This window comes from Lithobates pipiens, unplaced genomic scaffold (genome assembly GCF_037356315.1).
Source record: "Lithobates pipiens isolate NorthernLeopardFrog02 unplaced genomic scaffold, aLitPip1_a1.2 Scaffold_16, whole genome shotgun sequence".
Classification (NCBI taxonomy): domain Eukaryota; kingdom Metazoa; phylum Chordata; class Amphibia; order Anura; family Ranidae; genus Lithobates; species Lithobates pipiens.
The window spans coordinates 174719778-174744809 of NW_027507748.1; the positions used below are offsets into that span (position 1 = coordinate 174719778).

Consider the following 25032-nt stretch of genomic DNA (forward strand, 5'->3'; position numbering starts at 1 on the left):
TTGTAACTGACCTGGTGGGGCATGATAAACATATTCAGTCGTATTGCCTTCAAAAACAATTGAAACAATGTCACAAAGTCCAGTTGATACTGATGCTATGAACCCAGGATGTAGATGACAATAAACAATTCTGTAGTTTTCTATCAATATCTCCTAAAAAAAACATCAAATATATTAAACTTTAACAGTTAAAAAAATGATATCTGTGCAAAAAAATAACAAGAAGATATGGCCTACACTGGGCTAAGAACATCCTCACCACCATTAAACCCATGTGATAACTTTTGGCACTGGTAAAATGCCCTTTCAGTTTAACCACTTGCCACACAGGCCAATTTTGACACTTCTCTCCCACATGAAAAAATCATAATTTTTTTTTGCTAGAAAATTACTCAGAATCCACAACATTATATATGTTTTTTTTTAGCAGAGACCCTAGATAAAATGGTGGTCATTGCAAATTTTTATCTCACATGGTATTTGTGCAGCTATTTTTCAAATTTTTTGGTTGGAAAAAAAAGTTTCATGCATTTTTTTAACACCCTTAATTACAATTTGTTTTACATGTAAGATACAAAAATACAATATCTCAGTTTCATTAATTCCAAATTCAATTGCAATTATCATACATCTCGTGTACTATTCCATTCTTATGCCGTCTTCTTCTCATACATTTAACTCCTATTCCTTGCTTCTACACAAAATAGCTACTACATCTTCCTATTATATATCATACTTCCTTCCCTCATTTCAAATTGTGCTCCTTTCTACCCCTCCCTTATATCCAGAGACAAATAAGACTTATTCCACTCTCCCCATATTTTATGGTATTTCTGCTCATTTCCTCTATGTGCGTACATTATTCTTTAATTTGGTGTAATCAGATTAATGGCTTTTACCCATTGGCTAACTAACGGAGGTGTAGGCTGAATCCATCTTTCCACTATTTGTTTCCTTGCTATAAATATTGCTTCTAATAGCCCCAAAAGGCATACCCAGGGCCGGCGCTACCACTAGGCGAAGTAGGCAGCCGCCTAGGGCGCACTACTACCTAGGGCGCAACCACGGCCTCTGTCCAGTGTGAGCTCAGCTCTCCTGATCGCTCGCTCCCCGTGGTGTGCCGCCGGTGCCACCAATCCCCCATGTTTCCCCTTGAGCGCCCCGCTGTGCTCACATGGGTTTATCTCACAGCGCCGCTCAGGGACTCCTTTGCTCCAGCCTGTCCCTGTGGATCGGCGCTGTGTGTCTCTATGAGTGCAGCGGAGGGGCGGGGCTCGGCGGAGATGGGAGCATTGAGAGGTCTGTCAGCTGACCTCCCGCCCGGCGGGGACATCATGGAGTGGATGGATGGCGCTGGCCTGGAGGGACATCGTGGAGCGGGTGGACGGCACTGGCCTGGCCCTGGCGGGACATCGTGGAGGCAGAGCGGGTGGACGGCGCTGGCGTGGACTCCTGAACAATTCTGCACACCCAGTGCTGCGGAGAGGCCCTGATTAAGGTCGCTGAAGCATCAAAGAGCAGAGGTAAGGAGGAGGGTGGTTCTTCCCTGATCTACATTGAGCTGTATGGAGGGAGTTTGTGTGTGAGTAATGCAGGAACTAGGAGTCAGTGTATGTGTCAGTGTATGTGTCAGTGTATGTGCCAGGTGGGTCGGTGTAGGGGTCAGTGTGATGTGAGTAGTGCAGGAAGTAGGAGTCAGGTGGATTAGTGTATGTGTCAGGGGGTCAGTGTAGGGGTCAGATAGGTCACATGTGTAGCAAGGGCAGGGTAAAGTGGAGTCAGGGGCGCAGCGGGGGGGGGGGCGGCAAAATTAGGTTTCGCCTAGGGTGTCAAAGATCCTTGCACCAGCCCTGGGCATACCTCTATCGTATTTGGGACTTGTCTTTTCAGAATCTTTTAATTTTGTTTCCAATATCCACAGACATTATTACAGTACCACATCACATAAAGCAAATCCAACCCCCATCCCTCAATGGCACCTCAAACAGTTTGTTGTTGACATCCTCCCCATTTTGTACAATCTGGTTGGACTAACATATGTTTGATGTATAACATTTAACGGAATAATTTTATTATTAACTGGTGCAGATGTCGTCAAGTGTGAGGGGCAGATTCCCCCCAATCACAATCCGTCATCTGTGGGATAGCTACTTCCCATTTATCCCTCACTCTCAAAGGTTCACCAAATATTTTACTCTGCAGTAGATGTGAATACACGTAGATATTAATCTCTTTGGTCCTTGTGACCTCAATATCCAGATAAGGGAGAACTTTGATATATTATGATTATAAACTTGTTCTAACATAGTTACTTTTTTGTCTCAAAAAATTACAAATGATCTAGGGCTGGAGCGATCTCTAAGGGGTATCATTAAAGCCCGTCAGCTTCTTAGCTTCCTTCCATACTGTCCTTGCCAGTGTCGACAGTGGAATTTAAACTCTAGATAGTTTTGATGGGTGTGCTTTGAATGCTACCATCATGCCATCTACCTGTAAAATATTTAATAGATGTTTTTCTATCCCTATTTCTTGTTCCTGCGTTACTCATTTTCTTAAATGTTTTAATTGGTCCGCCAGGTAGTATAGGTATAAGTCCAGTAGTGCCATTCCTGCTGCCGTTTTAGGTCACTGTAGCGTTATAGGTTTTATTTTACATCTGCCTTTGGCCCATATGAACTTTAAAAATTGAGGATTCCATTTTCTAAATATCTGCTTAGGTATTTGTACCAGTTAACGCGAGAGGACATACATGCATTTGGGTAAAGTTATTGCTTAAATTAAGTTTAATCTTCCTGCTACTGAGAATGGTAGTTTATTCCAAACTCTCAGTTTTTTTTCAACATAGTCTATCATCGGGTATACAATAGATTGCAGAGCTTCCACTGGTTCTAAAGTAATATTTATGCCCAGATATTTAAATGAGTTCACTATTTTTAATGGGACTTGGGACCCTTCCCCTGCTTCTTGATCCATTTGCATCAACACTGATTTCTGCCAATTTATCCTGAGGCCTGAAAACAGCAAAAATGTGTCTATTTTCATGGCTTCCACCAACAATGTCTGTGTGTCTCTCACAAATAATATAATGTCGTAAGCATATAGACCTATGTTTTTGGTCCTTTCCCCTATACTAATTCCTTTGACCTTTTTAGACTGTCTAAATCTGATGGCCAATACTTCTATTGCAATTGTGAATAATTGAGGGGATAAAGGGCATCCCTGTCTTGTTCCCCTATATAATATTATTGTAGGGGATAACAATCCAGTTACCAATTAGTTTGAACATGGTTGTTTATATAATATCCTTACCTATTTCCTAAATCTATCATCACATCCAAATCGCCTCAATGTTACTTGAAGAAACAGCAACTCTATGGAGTCGAATGCCTTGGCAGTATCCAATTCCTCAATTGTGATATTAATTGTGTTCTTATTTTAGCTGATGTGGATTTTTCTGGCATGAAGCCTGTTTGATCACTATTTATAATAGATAGGATTACCTTGTTTAACCTCCTGGCCAGGATTTTTGCCAGGATTTTGTGATCTATATTTAAGAGTGAAATAGGGCTGTATGACGCACATTCACTCTTGTCCTTTTCTGGCTTTGGTATTAAAACTACTGTCACCTCATACATTGAAGGTGATAACTCTCCCTGCCAAAAAGTCTCTTTATACATGCTAGTCAATACTGGTATCTATATAATGCACATATACATCTAATGGGATGCCATTCGGGCCTGGGGAGTTTCCATTCACCATTCACATAACGGGTGGATATCTGGGCCCCCTTATTATTAATGGGGCTTTCCAATTCCAATTATCCCCCACCCACAGATTCCCACAACCACCAAGCAAGGGCTGTGGGAAAGAGGCCCTTGTCCTCATTAACTATCAACATGGGGACATGGTGCTTTGTAGGGGGGGTCCCGAAATGGTAAGGCACCCCTTCATATTGAGAGCATTTGGTCTGGTATGGTTCAGGAGGAGGGCCACACACTTATCCCCCCTTCCTTTCCTGGCCAACCAGGCTGTATGCTCAGATTAAGGGTCTGATATGGATTTCTAGGGGGACTTCACACGTTCAAGGGGCTGGTATGCATTTTGAAGGCCACTCTACACAATATTTTTAATTCTTGAGGTAGAATAGACATGTACAGTTTATTTCAAAGTTCAGACAAAATTTTCATTCTTCAGAGATTCAGATGCATCTGAATTTCCGAATTACAATAGTAACGAGTTTAAACGAATCCAAAATAACGAAACAAAATTTCGTCTGGAATTTGATTCAAATAAAGTTGGAATTGAAATAGAAAAATAAATTTAATTTGAAAACAAATTTGAAATATAAACATATTGCTGACTGTTGCTGATTTCCTTAAGGCTCCGTTCACATCTTGGTGTTCCGGATCACGAGCAAGATCACCATGATTCTGCCCGTCATCCTGAATTACGGTAAATCGTGGGACGCCCGTGCGATCCCCATTACCTCCAATGGCACCCCAATCGCGATTTTGCCATTCCTGTACTCCTTTTGGGTGACAGGCGTCCCGCAATTCTGTTTGTGCGATTTTACCGTGATTCATCAGGTGATAATCGGGCCGTGATCAGGGTGCCATTGGAAGTGACAGGGATCGCAGGGGTGTCCTGTTATTTGCCGCTATTTTTAATCGTGGCGATTTTGCCCATGATTCAGAACACCGAGATATGAATGGAGACTTAGGGAAATCAGCCTTAGTAACTTAACAAATGAATAACTGAATAAATTGATCTGACACTAAACAAATGTTTTCATTCTGCGCATGCCTACTGTAGAATATGCAACAGCATAAATTGTATTTACTGTAAAACGAAAGAAAATTAAACCATTTAAATTGCCAGCAAATGACATTAATTGCAAGCTTATTTCTTTTTAACACACAGCACACAAACCCCTTCAAATGTCCCTCAAAATACATAGCGGACTCTGGCGTGGGTGTATGTGCTGTCTTTTTTTTAAAAAGCAAAGCCAGAAAAGTCATATGTCAGCAATTAAAAAAAAAAAATCCTTTGTAATCTCAGTGCTAAATAATCACTGCTCCCGGTTATGTGGAATTGTTTCAAAATCTTTCTTGCATTGGTGCATGTTGCCCAGGGATCTGCCCTCCCTCATGCTATTTTTTGACATCCCTTTGCCTCAAAGCCCAAAATCATTTTTAATTTGACAGATTAGACTGCCATTCATTTCAATAGGGTTCAGGTTTGGCATCCATGCTTCTTTGAGGTTTGCAGAACACTTTCTGAACTGAACCCAGGGTCATCACTACTTGTCTACTTGCCTCAGATCAGTACACTTTCTGGAGACAAGAGGAATGCAGAAGGAGGGGAGACATGTCAGGCTTCTGTCTCTCTACAGCTAACACGTGTAAGCCCATCATTACAAGGTAAGGAAAACAAACTACACAGGTTATTTAACAACACTAATATTTAGTTAAACACTTGCTTACTGGGCACTTAAACCCCCTTCCTGCCCAGGCCAATTTTCAGCTTTCAGCACTGTCGCACTTTGAATGACAATTGGGTCAGTCATGCTGCACTGATGAGCACTGATAGGCTGCACTAATGGGCACTGATAGACTGCACTGAAGGGCACTGGAGGTGACACTGATGGACAAGGAAAGGTGGCCCTGATGGGCACTGATGAGGCGGCACTGGTGGGCACTGTGATGTGGCAGCGATGGGTGGCAGTGATGGGCAGCACTAAAGGGCACCTATGGGTGGCATTGATAGGCAGCACTGATGGGCACTGATAGGCACTGGTAATTACTGGTAGGTGACACTGATAGGCAGCACTCATAGTTGGCACTGATTATGATGCACTGATGGACACTGGTTGGCAGCACTGATTGGCAATGATCGGTGGCACTGGCCGGCATTGATAGGTAGCACTGGTGGGCACTGGTAGGTGACACTGGTGGGCACTGGTAGGGGGCACTGATATGCACCTGTAGGTGGCACTGGAGGGCACTGCATAGCAACAGTGTTTCACCCTGTTCGGGACCAATGTCCCTCTATCAGAAGCCGGTGATGGGCTTTTTTTTTTCCTTGAGCTGTCAGCGTGAGGGGAAAAAAAGCTGATTACTGATCTTTTGTTTACATCACATGATCAACTGTCATTGGTTGACAGTGGATCACATGGTAAGGGGCTGGGATCCTTAATCCAATCTGTGTTCAGCTGAGTCTCATTGGGGGCACGCAGGCAGCTCATGCAATAGACGCCCTCCCGGAAATTAAGGCCTGCACTGTAGCCGTCATTTGGCTATAGCACGGGGAGAAGAGGTTAAAACAACAAAAATATTTGCAAGTGTACATTGTCTTTCATTCGCATCGCACTGAAATCTTTGTGCTGCTAAAGAGGTGATTACGAGTCATGAGCAATTCCGGCAAAGGGGATATTACCTTAAGGCTAACAATGAAACATGGTGTTGGCATAGATAGTAGTCCTAATAAGAACTATGGGTTAAGTGAAAAACTGCGACACAGGACATGTACCCCACTTAAATAAATCAGTTTAGTAAACTAGTAAACTGACCCTAATCTCTGAGCAGAAGCATAAAGCAGAGAAGAAGGTACACATGAACTTTAATAAGTAATAATAAATGCACGGTTGGGAGTGGAGCAGCTGACCATGAGATTGTGGAGACATTTTGACAGCCCTTCAAGGCCATTGGAAGGGCTGTCTAGGGTGAGATCAGGAAGAGATTCACCAGTCATTTCATGTCTGTTATCACTAATTAGAAAAAAAATTAATTTGATTAGGGTTCTGCTGCTATATTAACTTCTTCCCATCCCCTCCTGGCAGTCCTTTAACTGAGTAGTATTGCCGGGAAGCATGATCAGTAGCCTGTATGTTCCTGACCATAAACAAACAGCTTGATCCATAAATGGATAAAACCATATATGGTCAATGACATACCAGAATTTCAACAATGTCATTGACCATGTACTGTCATGTCTATTCTTGGCCAATGACATCACTTGGTAGATCTGCTCTTTACATCATGAATGAGTATGTACTCCTCATCCATTTAAATAGGGTAGATGATATCTGGGTGCTCCTTTATCACTGATTCGGACTAGCCCCCAGCCCACCAACCCGCACAGCCACCAGGCCAGGGTTGTGAGGAAGACACCCTTGCCTTCAACACGAGGACAAGATGCTTTGCCCAGGGAGAATCCCCTGGCAAGGTACCCTCCCCCCCCCCCCATGTTGAGGACTTGTAACCTGGTATGGGGTCTAGTTAAAAAATATTACTTTGATGAATATCACAAGCATTCCCCCACCTACAAGAATTTTACCCACATTTTCTCTAATAAACTGAATCCCTGTGATTGTCAGCTAGTGGCCAAAATGCTGTATTTTTTCTGAAATACATCAATCAGAAAACATTACGCAATTGACCAGTAGATGGAGCTGACAGAGAAATAATCACATTAGAGAAAAAAAAGAGGGAAATTACAGTAAGTCCCAAAATCTAAAGGCCAAAAATAAGATATGCATATAAAATAACAGCAACAATGAAAACACTGATTACCTTCTTCCAAGTTGTTTTATCCAGAAATCGATAGGAGAAATTATAGCAGATCTCATAGTCATCTATTTTAGATGTTACCTCTGTATCCCAGGTAAGATTAACAGCATTTGGGCGATAATTTATTACTTTAATGTTAGGCCTTTTAAGAAGAACTGAAAAGAGATCACCATATCTTTAAAAAATACATGACAATAACAAGAATGCTAGGAGCTTTATTCCTGACATTGTTTTACTTAAATACTTACAATTTAATGTGGTATTAGTTACATGTATCTGGTAACAAACTTTGATTGATGCCAGTAGGAGGATCCATAATGGTACATAGTCTTTATGAGACATCGTTCATACTGGCCCCTTTAAAAATTAAAAAAAGTATGAACTATTACTTTAAAATATCTACGTCTAGATATTAAGTACAAACTATTAAATATTCCAAACTACCACATGGCTATCATCTATACAGGACATTTATTTATTATCAAAGAATACCATGCCACCCAAAAGAAGCAGAAGCAACTTCTTAATTTAGAGGAAGCATATTCTGTTGCATGATTGTTCTACCTATAATTTCTGAGTGCCCCATAAAACATACATAAGTAGCATAGGTAGCCAAATTCAATAAACTATAAAGACTGCTAACACATTAAAATCTACCAGTATGTATGTAGGCAAGTTGTAAGTTAGAGGCTGACCCAAGCTGGGGGAAAAGGTTAAGTTATGTGTGCTCAGTTCCTGGGCTTTTTTGGCCCTAGCCAGTCCGCCTGTAGCATAAAAACGGGGAAGGTTGAGATCCAGGGCTGTGACAAGGGACTACTGTGCCTTTTAGCTTGGCAGGAGCACCGAGGATGTTCAAGCATGGAAAGCGCCACTATGGACTAGTACCTTGCAGAGGTATGCCTTGGCAGCCACACATATATAGTTAAGATTAGGATTTAGGCTCTGTTCATATTGGACTGTAACGTTGAAGTCTCCTCAATAAATTTGCATCAACTGTTCTAAGCCTGGTCTGAAGTTATTCAAAGTGGTACATGTTTATTCTGGTAATCTACATATTTTTGGTAAAAAAAAATTGCAATAAGCGCTTATTGATTGGTTTGTGCAAAAGTTATAGCATCTACAAAATAGGGGCTATGTTTATGGCATTTTTATTATTATTATTATTTTTTTACTAGCGATCTGCGATTTTTATCAGGACTGCGACATTGCGGCAGACAGGTCGGACACTTTTGACACTTTTTTTAAACCATTGACATTTATACAGCGATCAGTGCTATAAATAGCCACTGATTATTGTATAAATGTCACTGGCAGGGAAGGGGTTAACACTAGGGGTGCTCAAAGGGTTAACTATATTCCCTCACTGTGTGTTCTAACTGTGATGGATGAGACTAACTGGGGGAGGAGACCGATCGATGTTCCTATATACTAGGAACAGGCAATCTGTCTATTCTCTCCTGACAGGATATGGATTTGTGTGTTTAAACACACAGATCCATGTCCCTGCTCTGTCATGAGCAATCGCGGGTGTCTGATGGACATCACAACCGCTGGGCACGAGCATCGGCTCCTCAGTGATAGCGGCATGCGCGCCCCCTATTCCCCTTAAAGCGGCCACCATACAGCTACAGCGATTTGCGCAGGGGAGCCATTCTGCCACCATCAAACGAGGGCGGGTGGTCGGCATGTGATTAAAGACCAGCCACCCCAGTATAAGGTTGGCTCTCCTGGGCACATTGCCGCTATGGTACATCGAGCACACCGCAGTGTTTGGATTCGCTTCAAAACCAATTAGTCTCCAGGCCCAGGCCAATGATTTCTGTCCTGGATCTGGTGATTGGTTCTGGTAAATGAAATGCTTCCTGTAAATTGTAAGCACAGCCAGAGGAAGTAAGGGTACATCTTGTACCTGGACAATTATTACACAAGCTTGACACTTTTTAGTCAGCTTTTTGATTGTGGAATTGGTTTGGACTTCAACGACCAGATGGCGCCATACTTAATTGCCCGTAAGACCAGATACTGGTATAAAAAAGTGTCTGTATAGTTATTCCAATTGGCTCTGCTGAACGTTTATGTGTTTCTAAAATTCCAGGAAGAGATTATCACAGCCCTTCTGTTTCCAGATGGTGCTGTGGCCCAACTATCTGATGCAAATGCTGTGAGCCAGCTGCATGAGAGGCACTTTCCATTAATCCTCCGTGGTACTTCTACCCAAAGATCACCCCAAAGAAGATGTAGTTTCTACAGAAAATGCAGATATAGGCACGACACTCGCTTTTATTGTCCCTCCTGTCCTGACCAACCTGGTCTCTGCATTGGTGAATGTTTCCGTCAATACCAGACGCTAGTGGAGTATTAGGGTACAGCACTGCACAGTCCTAGGGCACACAGGATCTCCAAAGAGTTTTGAGAGACCCTAATCTGCAATGTTTATAGTTAAAATAAAAGTAAAAAAAAAAAAAGACACAAAAAAAAAAAAGAAAAAAATACAAAGATAGTTGTTGAGTTATTTTTCTCCCCCCTCTCCCTCCTCTACTGTTCTCTATCTATCGTTCTCTATCTATATATTGTCTTTATCTATCTTTCTCTATCTATGTGTTCTCTCTCTATTGATACTGTATTTTATGTTTAACTTTATTTTGTTTTATTTTATTTTTACTGTGTTTTATTGCATTTGCTTTGCAGGTATGGTTTGTCTTACTGTTATACTGTAATGTTACTTTGTTTTATTGTAAACTATTATTTGCTTTGCAGGTACACCATTCAGCTGTAGCATGGGTTTATTTATTCTCACGGCAACAGGTTTTGCTATCACGATATGTAAAGCCATGACTCCAGCATTGTAAGAGGTGATTTCACCACCACAGTTAAAAAAAGAGCATATATGCCAAAGGTGGATTGCCCCCATGCTTTGGCATATATTTTTTACTCTTTTTTTTGGCACAGATTGTTTTTGTTTTCTTGAGTTAATGTTTTATTGTTACCATTGTTTGCTTTTCAGGTAAACCATTCAGCTGCAGCATGGATTTATTTATTTTGACAGCAACATGGTTTTCTCTCACGATACATAAATCAACAAATCCAGTGCTGTAGGAGGTGATTTCACCACCACAGTTAAAAAAAAAACGGCACATGTATGCCCATCATTAGAAATGGGTGGATGCAGGGTGGTATTCTAATGGTGGGCATACCCACCAATCAATCTCTTTTTTTTTTCCCATAGGGGGCATGAAAAAAGAACATTACAATATATACCCAACAAGGACCAGTAACTTACTGGTATGTTGCTAGACTTTGAGTGGTTATACCAGAATAATGCCTGCAGTTTTAGGTTTCATCTTGGTATCGTTCTTTTCAGCCAGCGGTTGCCTTTCATGTAAAAGCAATCCTAGTGGCTAATAAGCGCTAGACTGGTTTTACAAATAGTGGGAGGGAATGTCCCCCCCGCCATCTTCCATGGTTTTCTCTGGCTCTCCTGCCCCACTGGGGAACCCAAGAATGCAGCCGGTGGTTCCACCAGCTGACCATAGAGTTGATCGGAGATCAGAATGGCTCCAATCATCTCTATGGTCTAAGAAACCGGAAGTTACAAGCATTTCATGACTTTGGTTTTGCCGGATATAAACAGCGCCATTGGGAAATTTGGAAACCATCTTATCACACCGATTTTGGTGTGGTCAGATTCTTTGAGGGCAGAGGAGAGATCTAGAGTCTAATAGACCCCATTTTTTTCAAAAAAGCGTACCTGTCACTACCTATTGCTATCATAGGGGATATTTATTTCCCTGTGATAAAGATGAAAAAAATGAAAGGAACAGTGTAAAATAAATATAAAGAAGCAAAATAAATAATTATTGTATGTCCCCCATGCTTGCGCTCAAAGGCAAATGCAAGTGTTGGTCTTGTGTCATATGTAAACAGCAATTGCACCATGCATAAGAGGTATCACTGTGAACATCAGATCAAGTGCAGTAAGTTTAGCAGTAGACTTCCTCTGTAAATCTAAAGTGGTAACCTGTAAAGGCTTTTAAAAATGTATGTATTTTGTCGCCACTGAGCGGTTGTGTGCAATTTTAAATCATGTCGTGTTTGGTATCTATGTACTCGGCATAAGATAATATTTTATATTTTACAAAACATTTGGGCAATATAGTGTGTTTTAGTGTATTCAAATTCTAAAAACATATTTTTTTCAAAAAAAAATAGCGTTTTGGAAAATCGCTGCGCAAATACCGTATAAAAAACAAAATTGCAATACCCACCATTTTAATGTGTGGGGCATTTGCTTTAAAAAAAAATATAATGTTTGGGGGTTCAAAGTAATTTTCTAGCAAAAAAGAAAATGTTTTCTTGTAAACAAAAAGCGTCAGAAAGGGCTTTATCTTTAAGTGGTTAGAAGAGTGGGCGGTGTGTGGCATGAGCTTCTAATGTTGTGCATAAAATGCCAAGACAGTTCAAAACCCACCATATTACCCCAGTTTGTAAAGTAGGCACCCCAAGCTATTTGCTGAGAGGCATGTTGAGTCCATGTAATATTTTATATTTTGCCACAAGTTTGGGTAAAATTTCAATTTTTTTTGTCACTAAATGATATATTTCTCACACATGCCATGGGTATATGTGGAGTAACACCTCGAAATACATTCTTCTGCTTTTTCTTAGTACGGGGATACCACATGTGTGAGACTTTTGGGAGCCTAGCCATGTACAGGACCCTGAAAACCAATCACCACACCCAGGTTTTTTAAGGGTGTAAAATGGTGATTTCACTTCTTCACTACCTATCACAGTTTTAGCACCCCCCCCCCCCAAAAAAAAGACCCAATTTTTGGAAAGTAGACACTTCAAGCTATTTGCTGAGAGGCAGGTTGAGTCCATTGTATATATTTTATATTTTGCTTTTTATATATTTTATATTTTGCCACAAGTTGCAGGAAAATAATTTATTTTATTTTTTTTGCACAAAGTTGTCACTAAATGATATATTGTTCAAACATGCCATGGGTATATGTGGAATTACACCCCAAAATATATTCTGCTGCTTCTTCTGAGTACAGAGATAACACATGTGTGAGACCTTTTGGCAGGCTAGCCACGAACAAGACCGTGAAATCTAATCACCTCAAAAAAAATTTTTTATTTTACCAAATCTTGTGACAAAATATAAAATATTCCATGAACCCAACATGCCTATCAGCTATCTTGGCATTTCATGGCCTCTGAAACAGTGATAGGTAGTGAGGCATATAATTTACGCCCTTAGAAATCCTGAAGGCGGTGATTCGTTTTCAGGGTCCTGTACAGGGCTAGGCTGCCAAAAAGTCACATATGTGGTATCCCTGGACTCAGGAGAAGCAGTAAAATTTAGCTTATTGGAATTTTTTTATAACAAAAAGTAAAAAATATAATTTTTAAAAAAAAATGTGGTCTTTTTTCGTTTATATCGCAGAAAATAAAAATCCGAGAGGTGATCAAATACCACCAAAAGAAAGCTCTATGTGTTGGAAAAAAGGGTCGCAAGTTTCGTTTGGGTATAGCATTGCAATGCAGTGCCAAATTGTAACAAGTGCTCTGGTCATTAAGGGGGCAAATCCTTCTGGTCCTTAAGTGGTTAATGTTAGATTTTTCACAAGACCGCAGTCTCTCCCTGGTCCTGGGTAAGGATGAGCTTCGTGTTCGAGTCGAACATACGTTCGACTCGAACATCGGCTGTTCGCCCGTTCGGCGAATACCAAACATTATGGGCCGCTCGTGCCAAATTCGTGTGGTGCTCACGGCCCACAATGCACTGCGATGGCGCAGTGCATTGCTGGCTCATGATTGGCCAAGCATGCACTGTGACCCCGCATGCTTGACCAATCACAGCGCCGGCAGCGAGGAGAGCCATGATTGGCCACAGGCAGGATGCCTGTGGCCAATCATAGCTCAGGCTGTGTAGTACACGCCCCAGACTGTATAAGGCCGCCAGCACGGCGGCCTTGTGTAGTGTGTTGGCATCTGAAGCAGTTAGTGGGTGTTCTGTGTACCTTCAACACAGTATACACCGATCGTTATCGGCCGATTTTTCGATCTTGCTCTTCTGTAGTGGTTGTTGTCTGCGCGCCCTGACCGCAGTATACACCGCTATATTCACCTATATAGCTAGCGATATATCTATCTTTTATAATAGAGCTTGCAGTCAGTGTTAGGAGCTTGTGCGTGCTGTCTGCGTGCTCTGTACCCAGTACACACCGCTATATCCACCTACATAGCTCTTCTCTATTTGAGCCATCTGCCATCTGCAGGAGTTATTGGAAGTTGTGTGTGCCTGCAGCACAGCACAGTATACATCTGTATTTACCCTTTATTGCTGGTGTTCTATAATAAAGGCATCTGCAGGAGTTAGTGGGTGTTGTGTGCCTCCAGCACAATATACACCTGTATCTACCCTTTATTGCTGTTATCTAATAGAGCCATCCATCTGCAGGGCTTAGTGAGTGTTGTGTGCCTCCAGTACAGTATACCCCTTTATCTACCCTTTATTGCTGGTGTGCTATAATAAAGGCATCTGCAGGAGTTAGTGGGTGTTGTGTGCCTCCAGCACAATATACACTACCCAATTGCTGTTTTACCCATCTCCCTTCAGGCCATTACCATGTCTGGAAGGCCAGCAAGGAGAGGCAGACAGGCGCGAGCCGATAAAAGAGGGCAAGCAGGCTCTGTGTCTAGAGACAACAGTGCTGGTCGTGGACGCGGTGCATTGTCATCAGCACGTGGCCATGGGACACGCTTGTCCTTCTTTTCGGCAGCTGGACATGTTGAGCCGCAACATGCCAACGACTTGGTAGAGTGGATGACCAAGCCCTCTTCATCCTCCTCATCCTCTCTCACCCAGTCTCAGGGTACTAGCAAAGCAGCTGCCAACGCATCGTCTTCCCTCGTCTCAATGTCATCATCAGTGACTCCTTCCCTAGACCCACCACGTCCTCCTGAGGAGTCTCCTGAACTCTTTGAGCACAGTGTTGGGTACATGCTCCAGGAGGATGGCCCAGTGTTTTGTAGGCTCTGATGATGATACTCAGCTAGAGGAAGGCAGTAGTGTGAATGCAGAGAGAGGGGATGCTCAAGAAGGACAGCAATCTGGCAGTCATGTTCCACAAGCTGCAGCATACTGCCAGGTTTGCTACAGCGATGAAGAGGGAGGGGATGATGAGGGCACTGACTCCACTTGGGTGCCTGGTAGGAGAGAGGAGGAGGAGGAGCACATGTCCAACGAGGCAGGATGCCCTCCGGGGGCCAGCTTAGGGGCAGCACACCGACCTAATCACACCGCAGAGCTCCGCCTGTGCAGGGCGCTGCCTCTGCGCGTTATTCTAAAAGTTCTTTGGTGTGGGCCTTTTTTGAGACGAGTGCATCAGATCGCACTGCTGCTATTTGCAACATATGTCTCAAGCGTATCTCGCGTGGCCAAAACATCAGCCGCTTGGGCACCACATGCTTGACCAGACATATGTTGACCTGCCATGCAGCTCGTTGGCAAGCGTACCTCAAAGACCCACACCAAAGAACAAAGCAGACCTCTCCTTGCTCCTCATCAGCTGGCATCTCCAACCCCACTAGACCTTCAGGCCTCTCTTAAACCTGCTCTGAGAGGAATGAAGGTGTAGAATTAGGTGTGTCACAGCCAAGTGCTTCCGGGCACTCGGCTAGCAGTACACCCACGTCCGATTATAGCAGGCAAATGTCCCTGCCCCAGCTGCTGGACCAGCGAAAGAAGTTCTCTCCCAGCCATCCACATGCCCAGCGGTTTAATGCTAGCTTGGCTAAATTGCTAGCACTTCAACTGCTGCCTTTTCAGTTGGTAGACTCGGCCCCCTTCCGTGAGTTTGTACAATGTGCGGTTCCTCAGTGGCAGGTCCCCAAACGCCACTTTTTCTCACGGAAGGCGATTCCGGCTCTCTACCGACATGTGGAAGGCAATGTCCTTGCCTCGCTGGACAGGGCGGTCAGCGGTAAGGTGCATATTACCGCTGACTCATGGTCCAGCAGGCATGGACAGGGACGTTACCTGTCTTTCACGGCCCATTGGGTCACTCTTCTGGCAGCTGGGAAGGATGCAGGACAAGGTGCAGTAGTGTTGGAGGTTGTTCCGCCACCACACCTCCAAAATGCTACTATTGGTTGTGACACACTTCTCTCCTCCACCCCCTCCTCTTCTTCTTCCTCCATGACCTCTTCCAGTGCTCTGTCCTCAGAACCAGCTGTGCTCCGTAGGCATTCCAGGGGCTACGCAAGTACGCAGGCAAAATGATGCCATGCCGTGCTTGCGCTGGTTTGTTTGGGGGACAGGAGCCACAATGGGGCGGATGTTTTGTCAGCTCTGCAGGGGCAGGCCGAGAGGTAGTTGACGCCATGCCAGCTTAAGCCAGGAATGGTGGTTTGCGACAATGGCACCAACCTCCTCTCCGCCCTCCGACAGGGACAACTGACCCACGTGCCCTGTGTAGCTCATGTCCTTAACCTGGTGGTGCAGCGGTTCTTGGGCAGGTACCCGGGCTTACAGGATGTCCTGAAGCAGGCCAGGAACGTCTGTGTGCATTTCCGACGATCATTTAATGCCTGTGCTCGACTGGCTGAGCTCCAAAAGGAGTTGAACCTGCCCAAGAACCGCCTTATATGTGACATGCCCACCAGGTGGAACTCAACGTTGGCCATGCTACAGCGGCTGCACACGCAGCAGAGGGCCATCAATGAGTACCTGTGCGACTACGGCACCAGGACAGGGTCAGGGGAGCTCGGTTTTTTTCTCACCACGCCAGTGGGGCATGATCAGGGATGCATGCACTGTCCTGTCACCGTTTGAGGAGGCCACAAGGATGGTGAGCAGTGACAGTGCATGCATCAGTGACACTGTACCTCTTGTCCACCTCTTGGAGCATACGCTGCGTGGAATAATGGACAGGGCACTTGAGGCAGAACAGAGGCAGGAAGAGGAGGACTTCCTTGCCTCTCAAGGCCCCCTTTATCCAGACAGTGTTCCTGCTGTGCCACCCATCACACAGGAAGAGGATGAGGAGGAGGAAGAGGAGGAGGAGGATGATTGTGTCAGCATGGAGGTGGAGGCTGGAACTCAGCATCAGAAGCAGCAGCAGTCTTGTAGGGATGATTTACAGTCCCAAGAAACCCGTGGACTTGTACGTGGCTGGGAGGAGGTAGCTGCGGATCATGTTGTCCTTAGTGACCCAGAGGACTCCGGACCGAATGCCTCAGCTAACCTACGCTGCATGGCCTCCCTGATCCTGCAAAGCCTGCGGAAGGATCCTCGTATTCTTCGGATCAAGGAGAGGGACCATTACTGGCTGGCCACTCTCCTTGATCCACGGTACAAGGGTAAGGTTTCCGACCTTATCTTGCCATCGCAGAGGGAGCAGAGGATGAGACATCTCCGGGAGGCCTTGCAGAAAGGTCTGTGCAACGCGTTCCCAGAGACTGGGAGGTTACAAACTCCTGGTCCTGGACAACGTGTTGCTGAGGCATCGGTCAGAAGGAGCGGCGGAGAAGGTGGCCGTCTGACTGATGCTTTCAGACAATTTTTTAGTCCGCAGCCCCAAGGTATGATCGGTTCCAGCAACCATCGCCAGCGTCTGATTTACATGGTGCAGGAATACCTAGGGGCAAGGTCAGACTTGGACACTTTTCCCACCGAAAATCCTCTGGCTTACTGGGTCTTGAGGATGGATCACTGGCCAGAGCTTGCACAGTATGCAATTGAGCTACTGGCCTGTCCTGCATCCAGCGTTCTTTCGGAACGCACCTTCAGGGCTGCTGGTGGCTTTGTTACCGATCACAGGGTGTGCCTGTCCATCGAATCAGTTGATCGACTGACCTTTATCAAGATGAATCAGTCTTGGGTCACCCACAGCTACCAAGCACCTGAAGCTGATGTAACCGATTTTTTTTTTTTTTAAATATCACATCCCTTCAAGACTGCCTATGCTGATGCTGAGTGATTATCCTGTTATGTTGATTGTCCATCCTCTTCCTCCTCCGCTGATATGTTGGAAGAACATTTCTGGTTCTGGGTGATGCCATCAGCCCAATTTTTCTGCCCCTGTTTAACAGGGGCGTTTAATTAAAATTTTTGATGCAATGCTTTGCAGTAGGGCTAATTTCTGCAATAAAACTAGAGTATATGGGAGAGGTTGCAGTGTGGTGGCACCAGCACCAGTGCCTAAGGCCAAATTTTTCTGCCCCTGTTTAACAGGGGCGTTTAATTACAATTTTTGATGCAATGCTTTGCAACAGGGCTAATTCCTGCAATAAAACTAGAGTATATGGGAGAGGTTGCAGTGTCGTGGCACCAGCACCAGTGCCTAAGGCCCGATTTTTCTGCCCCTGTTTAACAGGGACATGTAATTACAATTCTTGATATAATAGTTCACAGGAGGGCCCGTTGAATGAATGAATGAATGAATGAAATACTTATATAGCGCACAATGCGAACTGAATCGCCTCTAGGCGCTGTGCCGTTCCTGTGCCCACCCAGAGTAACTGTGAGGACTTATAGTGTTGTGGCACCAGCACCACAACCACCAAAGGTCAATTTTTCTACCACTGTTCAACAATGGCATGTAGTTACAATTCTTGATATAATCGTTCACAGCAGGGCGCTCCAGCGCCCACCAAGAGTCACTTTGAGGGCTTACAATGTTGTAGCAAAACCAACACCTTGTTCCGCCATTTCTGCAGTGCATATAGGGCAGGCCCCTACTTTCAAACATCCAACTTACAAACATCTCCTACTTTCAAACAGAAGGAGACAACAGCAAGTGAGATGAAAAAAGATGGACGACAAAACAAATTATACAGTGGTGATAACCCTTCCCTATGTTTTCCAAAAAGCTTAAAAATAGTTTTTTTGACTGGAGCTACACTTTAAAAATCTACCAGTTGAAAATTAAAAACAGATTCAACTTAACACAACAAACCTACACAGTCCCTGTCTTGTTTGCACCGCCTGTATACTGCTGTTCTGAGTATATAGGGCCTGGGGGCCACACGCATTTCCTTTTTTTAATATGGGTACAAGGTTCCCCTTAATATGCGTACAAGACCCAAAGGGGCTGGTAATGGGCAGGGAGGGCTACCCATGCCATTTTTCTCAATGATTTTTAACCATATTGCAGGAACCAGATATAACATTAAAACCGCAAGCAGTTTTAAATGATGTTATTTCCGTTTAATGTCATTTTGTGCAGAGACTGTTCTAAACACGGGAAATACATGGCACTTCACAGGCATACTACAGACACCCCCCAGGCATGATATTTAAAGGAATATTTCACTTTTTTTTCACTTTAATCGTCATTAAAATCAGTGCTCCCGCCAAAACGGCCATTTTTAAAAACATTTTAGGCATTGACCCATGTCCCCTGGGGCAGGAGCCAGGTCCCCAAAATCTTTTTAGGACAGTATCTTGAATATTAGCCGTTAAAATTAGCACTTTTAATTTCAAATGTTCGAGTCCCATAGACTTCAATGGGGTTCTAAAGATCGTACGAATTTGGGGTCCGTTCGAAAGTTCTGGTGCGAACCGAACCGGGGGGTGTTCGGCTCATCCCTAGTCCTGGGCATTGATAAATGCACTTCATGTGAAATTTACCCCTGTGTGTGGGACGAAGTAGGCCCTGCCCACATACATGGTAAGTCTCCATGTTGTCCTTGTCTGCTGCAGTAGTCCCATAATATAATAGCTGAATTAGCTAACCATTATGTCATAACTATTGATAGTCTATAGAATTATATAATCCTCAGCAAACATTGCATTTCATATTCTCTAGATTTCAGCTTGCAGGTTTTTGCTGAACATTTCATCCTTTCAGAAAGTGAGTCCAGAATAATGATGTTCGGTAAAAAGAAGTGACACACAGAAGCATCAGTAAGTCAATTGGAGACTTGGGTAAACACTGATCCATATAAATCTTTGAAAGGTAAAAATCCAGGTGAGAAGCAATAAAATATTTTGCTGTAAACTTTAAAAAAAACATGGAAATGATACTTTAAAGCATAAGTATAACTAAAGGCAAAACTTTTTATTTTTATTTTAGTTTTGGACATGGTGTAGAGGGATTAGAGCATCTGTCAGGTTTTTATTGCCATCTTTGTCTGCATTATGGAGATTTACCCTCCCTATTTGTACTGGTGACTGTTATCAATAAGAGTAAACGTGAAAGAAAATTCTAAATTTTCAGTTTTCACCAGAACAGGAATAAAGGGCAAATCTTCCGATAAGTACACCTTTGGTGACCCTAGCAAAAGCAGAGATTTCCTTTTATATCTTGTGGCTATGAGACATGAAGTGAAGGGAAATCTACTCAATGGGACACTGATGACAGGGGTTATATCCAAAATAAAGAAAAACTTTTGGATTCAGTTTTATTTTAAATATCCTAAAACCTTTCTAAGACGGGTCTTAAAATAAAAACATGGTTTGTTCATGTGACCTTTTTTGCTTTAAAGTCTTTTTAATTGGATTTTTTTAAAACGGTGCCTGAAATAGGAGTCTGTTAATACTTATACTGTGTGTCCTGTTGCTTACACTGCTAATTTTCACTGTCTATAAGAGATAACCCTGGATTAAGAATCTTCTGCATCAGACCCACTTCTAGGTTTGTCAGAGGCCCGTGGTTCCATTTGCCAGCCCCTGTATTACTACAGGACACAATAGTGATATAGTGACCATCGGATAGAGCCACAGCATGCAGCAAGGAACCAGGAATCTGGCAAATAAGTATATACTTTCAGATTAAGGATTTCACTTAAAGTGTTGCTATTCAAGGTGACACATGTTATTTTTATTTTTGTACTAAAAAGAGTAAGGCTATAATTTATTGCATTTTTTTCCTTCCATTTTTTTGTTCCAATAAAAACTGAAATGTCCCTGTCCACTAGGGATTATCCTGGGTGCCTAGGATACAGGAAGAAAAATACATGAGTTGCCAGGTAACAAGAATTTGACATTGATACATGCAAGGTCTTTGCTGACTTACTAGTTTTAAAAGGCATAATTTCACTCAAATAATAGATCTGCTTTAAAGAAGTGTTATAGCAGTTAAACTACAGTACCCTTGCATAATGGCATTTAAAATGTAATAACAGTTCATAAAAATTAAGCAAACATTCTATATTATTCATTTCTAAAGAATGAAAAAGAATATTTCAATATGGAAATATACTGTGTTTTTAAGCTGAAAACCTTCTACCTTTCAAAGACTCAAATTAATTTATTCAATTAAACTTTTGACAACAAAGCAGTAAGAATAAAATGTAGCATCCGTGGCAGCCGATCAGGATCTACCCTGTAATATTTTAAATGATGGTAAATCACACCTTGAAGTTACCACATTTTTCTTTTCTTTTTACTAAATAAACCCAAGGGTCACTATCTTCAAATAAAGGGTATTGAAAAAGTATTGTGATGCTGCACTATTACATAATGTTTGTGATATTTCCTGAAGAGTAAGTCATTGTACATTTGCTGCACCAGTATACAATTTATATAAACCATGCTGGTAATTTGGAGGCTGACATATTTCATACAATAGAATTGGTCTTTGTGACCACTTGTGTTGTTCCCCCACAGGATCCAAATCAGAGTAGGCATTTAATATTGACCAGTGAGAATCGAACATCTCTCAAGATCAAAGAATCTATTAATAATTAGATTGCCTGAGTTCGTCATATCAGGGCAGCCTAGTCACTTCCTGAATGAGCAACCTTAGAATTCTTAAGTTTAAGTTACTTTTAGAAATAAAATAATTTTAATAAAAGTCCAAGGCACAGACATGTGCACATTGATAGCATTTTGAAGGGTTCCTCTACCCAAAAGTAAAAATTGAGTTGAACCACTTTAACACAGCATATTCTCATTGAGACATCCATTTTGCAATGTAGGATAAATAAAGCCAAAACTTTCTTTTTAAATAACATTTTAGATAGAATAAGGAATGGTTAAAACTACTGTTATGTTTTACAATTTTACATAACAGGAATTAGGAGGAGAACTTGCATCAATGCTCTCTTAGACAGGTGTCATGGAAAGAGGTGTCCCATTGGAAGATTTCACCTCTAATCTTGTTTTAGTAAAAACTGGAAAATTTAAGTTTTTTCTCTTATTTTCAGATCCTGTAGCAATGGTTTCCACGGAGGGGGCAATATGACTATCCCAATACTTTTCTACTTTAAAATAACGAAAGAAAATGTTGTTTAGATACATTATTAGGTAAAAGGTCCTTTACTACTTCTGGAGAGAACAGGCACAGACAAATGTGACTAATGCCGCGTACACGCGATCAAATTGTGCGGCGTACTTAGTCCGCCGACCCACATTTCACCGGACAATCCGATCGTGTGTGGGCTTCAGCAGACTTTTTCAGTGTAACTTGGGTTTCAGCGGACAATGCATTCGTGAGTATGCTAGTCCAGTGGACTAAGAATGACACATGCTCAGAAGCAAGTACGAAAAGGAAGCTATTGGCAACTGGCTATTGGACTTCCTTTTTCTAGTCCCGTCGTACGTGCTGTACATCATCGCACTAGCAATCGCCGGACTTTCCGTGTATCCGTGTGTGGCCAAGTCCATTCGGTAGAAAGTCCACCGGACTATCCGCCGGATTGTTTGCCGGACTAAGTACGCCGGACAATTCGATCGTGTGTACGGGGCTTAATTCAGCCTTATACTATGAATTCCCTTTTTTTTATATCCTGTGCCTTTATTTATATTTACATGCCAACCAAGCTGTGGCAGGGATGCTTGAGTAGTTGTAGCAACAGTTTTCTTTAAAAAAAAAGGGTTTAATCCAATTGATTAAAAGGTTGGTATTATTAAAAACATCCCTGGCAGTTTCATAGTTTATGTATTTAGCCGGACAGCTTGGCATGCTAATATATGTAGAGAATAATTTATTTACAGGTGACAATGTATGACCAAACAAGTTATGGTGAGAAAGGAATAACATTATCAAAAGCCCTTACTCTTATCAGTCCGCAGCAGATTGTGGCACGTTAAAATAAAATATTAAATATCAAAGTGTCACTGCACGGTGAAAGAATTGAAACTAGCCCACACTACTATGTGAATCACATAAAAAAGATAAATATAAAATGAAAAATGTGCAGGACACCTTTCACTGCAGTGTTGTACAAGGAGAAGCTAAAGTCTTCGTTCTGGATTCGATCAGACCTCCTGTAATTTAAGAGGTCAACTAAGGAAGGTAAGAATTTAACCATTACATACTAGTGGATGTGATCGTTCAAGTTGGAGGCTTTTTTTTATGAAGAAGAGAGAAGGATATATATATGGATTTACCACAAATCACGTGTCTGAGACATTTTGTTGGCGTAATGATGATATTGACGCATATGAACATATGAATATATTAACTGGTTTGGTTTGGGAATTTATTTAGCGATTGATTTTATAGATTTATTTTAGTAATTGGAGAATTGTTGCACACATTTATTTATGTTAGCTGTAAAGTACACAGAAACCGTCCACAGTAGTTTTGTGTATAATTTGTCACCTATGTCATTTTGCTTTTATTTGGAACACACATTTTTCAAAGGAGCACTGCACATTTTTAATGTTATATTTGAGTGAAATAAAGGGAATATGTACACCAAATACTGTCATTACACTACACTCCATAGAGTTGTCCAAGAACAAAATATTTTCAATAGTTGTCCTTTTAAAGAAACCCGCACTGAGATTATATGGAGGTTGCAATTAATAAACTGTCCATCTGAAATTTTTTAGCTGCCTTGATGTCATAGAAATCCATTGTCTTATTACTTTTTGAACCATTGACTTGGAACAAGTTGTGCAGAATAAGGGGCCAGGTTTTACTCTGACTTTATGCTTTAAAGCCAGGGATAGCTAAGCAAGTCATACTTTTAGAAGGTCAGGAATAGCAGTTCCTATTGGGCTAATTTACTAAAAGAGTTGAGAACATTTAATTAAAAAAATGTCCTTAGTAAATCAGCATACATAGCTTTCTTGGAACAGGTTTGCTTTAACTTATAAATATATATTACAATTGTCACTAACCTTCACTTTCTCAGCTGCTGTCCAATACATCACCAGAGCCACTGACGGATCTGTATCCAGGTGTGGAATTTCCATTCAAAACTTGTTTTTTGCTCTTTATTTTTTTGAAGACCCTGTATGATATTTGATAAAAATCGACCTTTCTGGTTCTTCACTCCAGAGGTTTATGTGTAAATATATCTAGTTCCTTAATGCTGGCTTGTGCAATTCAAACTGAAATTTTACCCAAAAAAAGGAAGTAAGAAAGAAGGAAATGTGTCAGACAGAAAATACTTGGATGAAATACGTATGTTGGAAATATTTTTTTCCCTTCAAACGACATGCTTGTCAAAAATGATTATGACTGTTACCTGTTTATAGCAATGAGCGAACTGAAGAAAGCTAGTACATGGTGGGAGTTATTTACTAAAGGAAAATCCACTTTGCATTGAAAGTGCACTTGGAAGTAAAGTCGCTGTAGATCCAAGGGGGATATGCAAGGAAAATAAAAAACAGAATTTTATCCTGCACATGATTGGATGATAAAATCAGAAGAGCTTCCACTCATTTCAGATCTACCCCTTAGATTTAGAGCAACTGCACTTCCAAGTGCACTTGCAATGCAAAGTGGATTTTCCTTTTGAAAATAACCCCCAGTGCCCAAACCCAATTGAAATTTGTAGGACCCAAATCATATTTTATTTTTTTCTAGCTTTTCTTAAGATATTTATTGATAATAAAGAAGCTGGTAGATGTACCATTGCAAAAAAAAAAAAAAAACATACCATTATACGGGAAATGTTTTTTTTTTTATTTTTTTTTTATTATTGTTTATTTAGATATTTTCAGCATACGTTGGTTTTTTAAAAAGGTTTAAAGTACAAAATGAAAAATTCAATTTTTTTAAAAAAATAATATGATTGGGTAATACCATAAACCTGGTAATTGAACTGGCATAGCAAAAAAAAAAAAAATACTATTGCTGCTAAATTATTGTTCCAATCCCCTGCCTGCCTCTGTTTGTAATCAAAGTAGCTGATGGATCCTGGGTGACATCATTGACCACATATGGCCATGTGGGGCATCACTCAGTGTGAATTGATGGGCGATCTGAGACATGCTTTTTTGGGGAGGTGTAAGTATTTAATGAAAAACTTTTTTCAATGCTGTGTGCTTGATTTACTATTTACTCCAGCTACAGTAGTGGGTGCTCCAAAATGGCAAAAGCTGGCCATTTAGTTTGATTCGGCATACTGCAAACAGCTTGGCATTGGGTCAGATTCATGGGGGGATATTTACGAAAGGCAAATCCACTTTGCACTGCAAGTGCACCTGGAAGTGCAGTCAATCTAAATCTAAGGGGTAGATCTGAAATGAGTGGAAGCCCAGCTGATTTTA

General features: G+C 41.8%; 1 protein-coding gene across 1 annotated transcript in view; it reads right to left on the reverse strand.

Moving 5' to 3' along the window:
• The window catches only part of LOC143982232 (interleukin-5 receptor subunit alpha-like), a 93440-nt gene extending 69573 nt beyond the window's left edge, over positions 1 to 23867 (reverse strand). The window contains exons 1-4 of the mRNA XM_077480777.1: positions 23656 to 23867; positions 7817 to 7925; positions 7572 to 7723; positions 12 to 153 (exon numbers count right to left, since the gene is read on the reverse strand). Of these exons, the coding sequence (XP_077336903.1) occupies positions 12 to 153; positions 7572 to 7723; positions 7817 to 7910 (388 nt within the window). The 5' untranslated portion in view covers positions 7911 to 7925; positions 23656 to 23867. The remainder of the gene's footprint in view (positions 1 to 11; positions 154 to 7571; positions 7724 to 7816; positions 7926 to 23655) is intronic.
• Positions 23868 to 25032: the final 1165 nt, after the last annotated feature.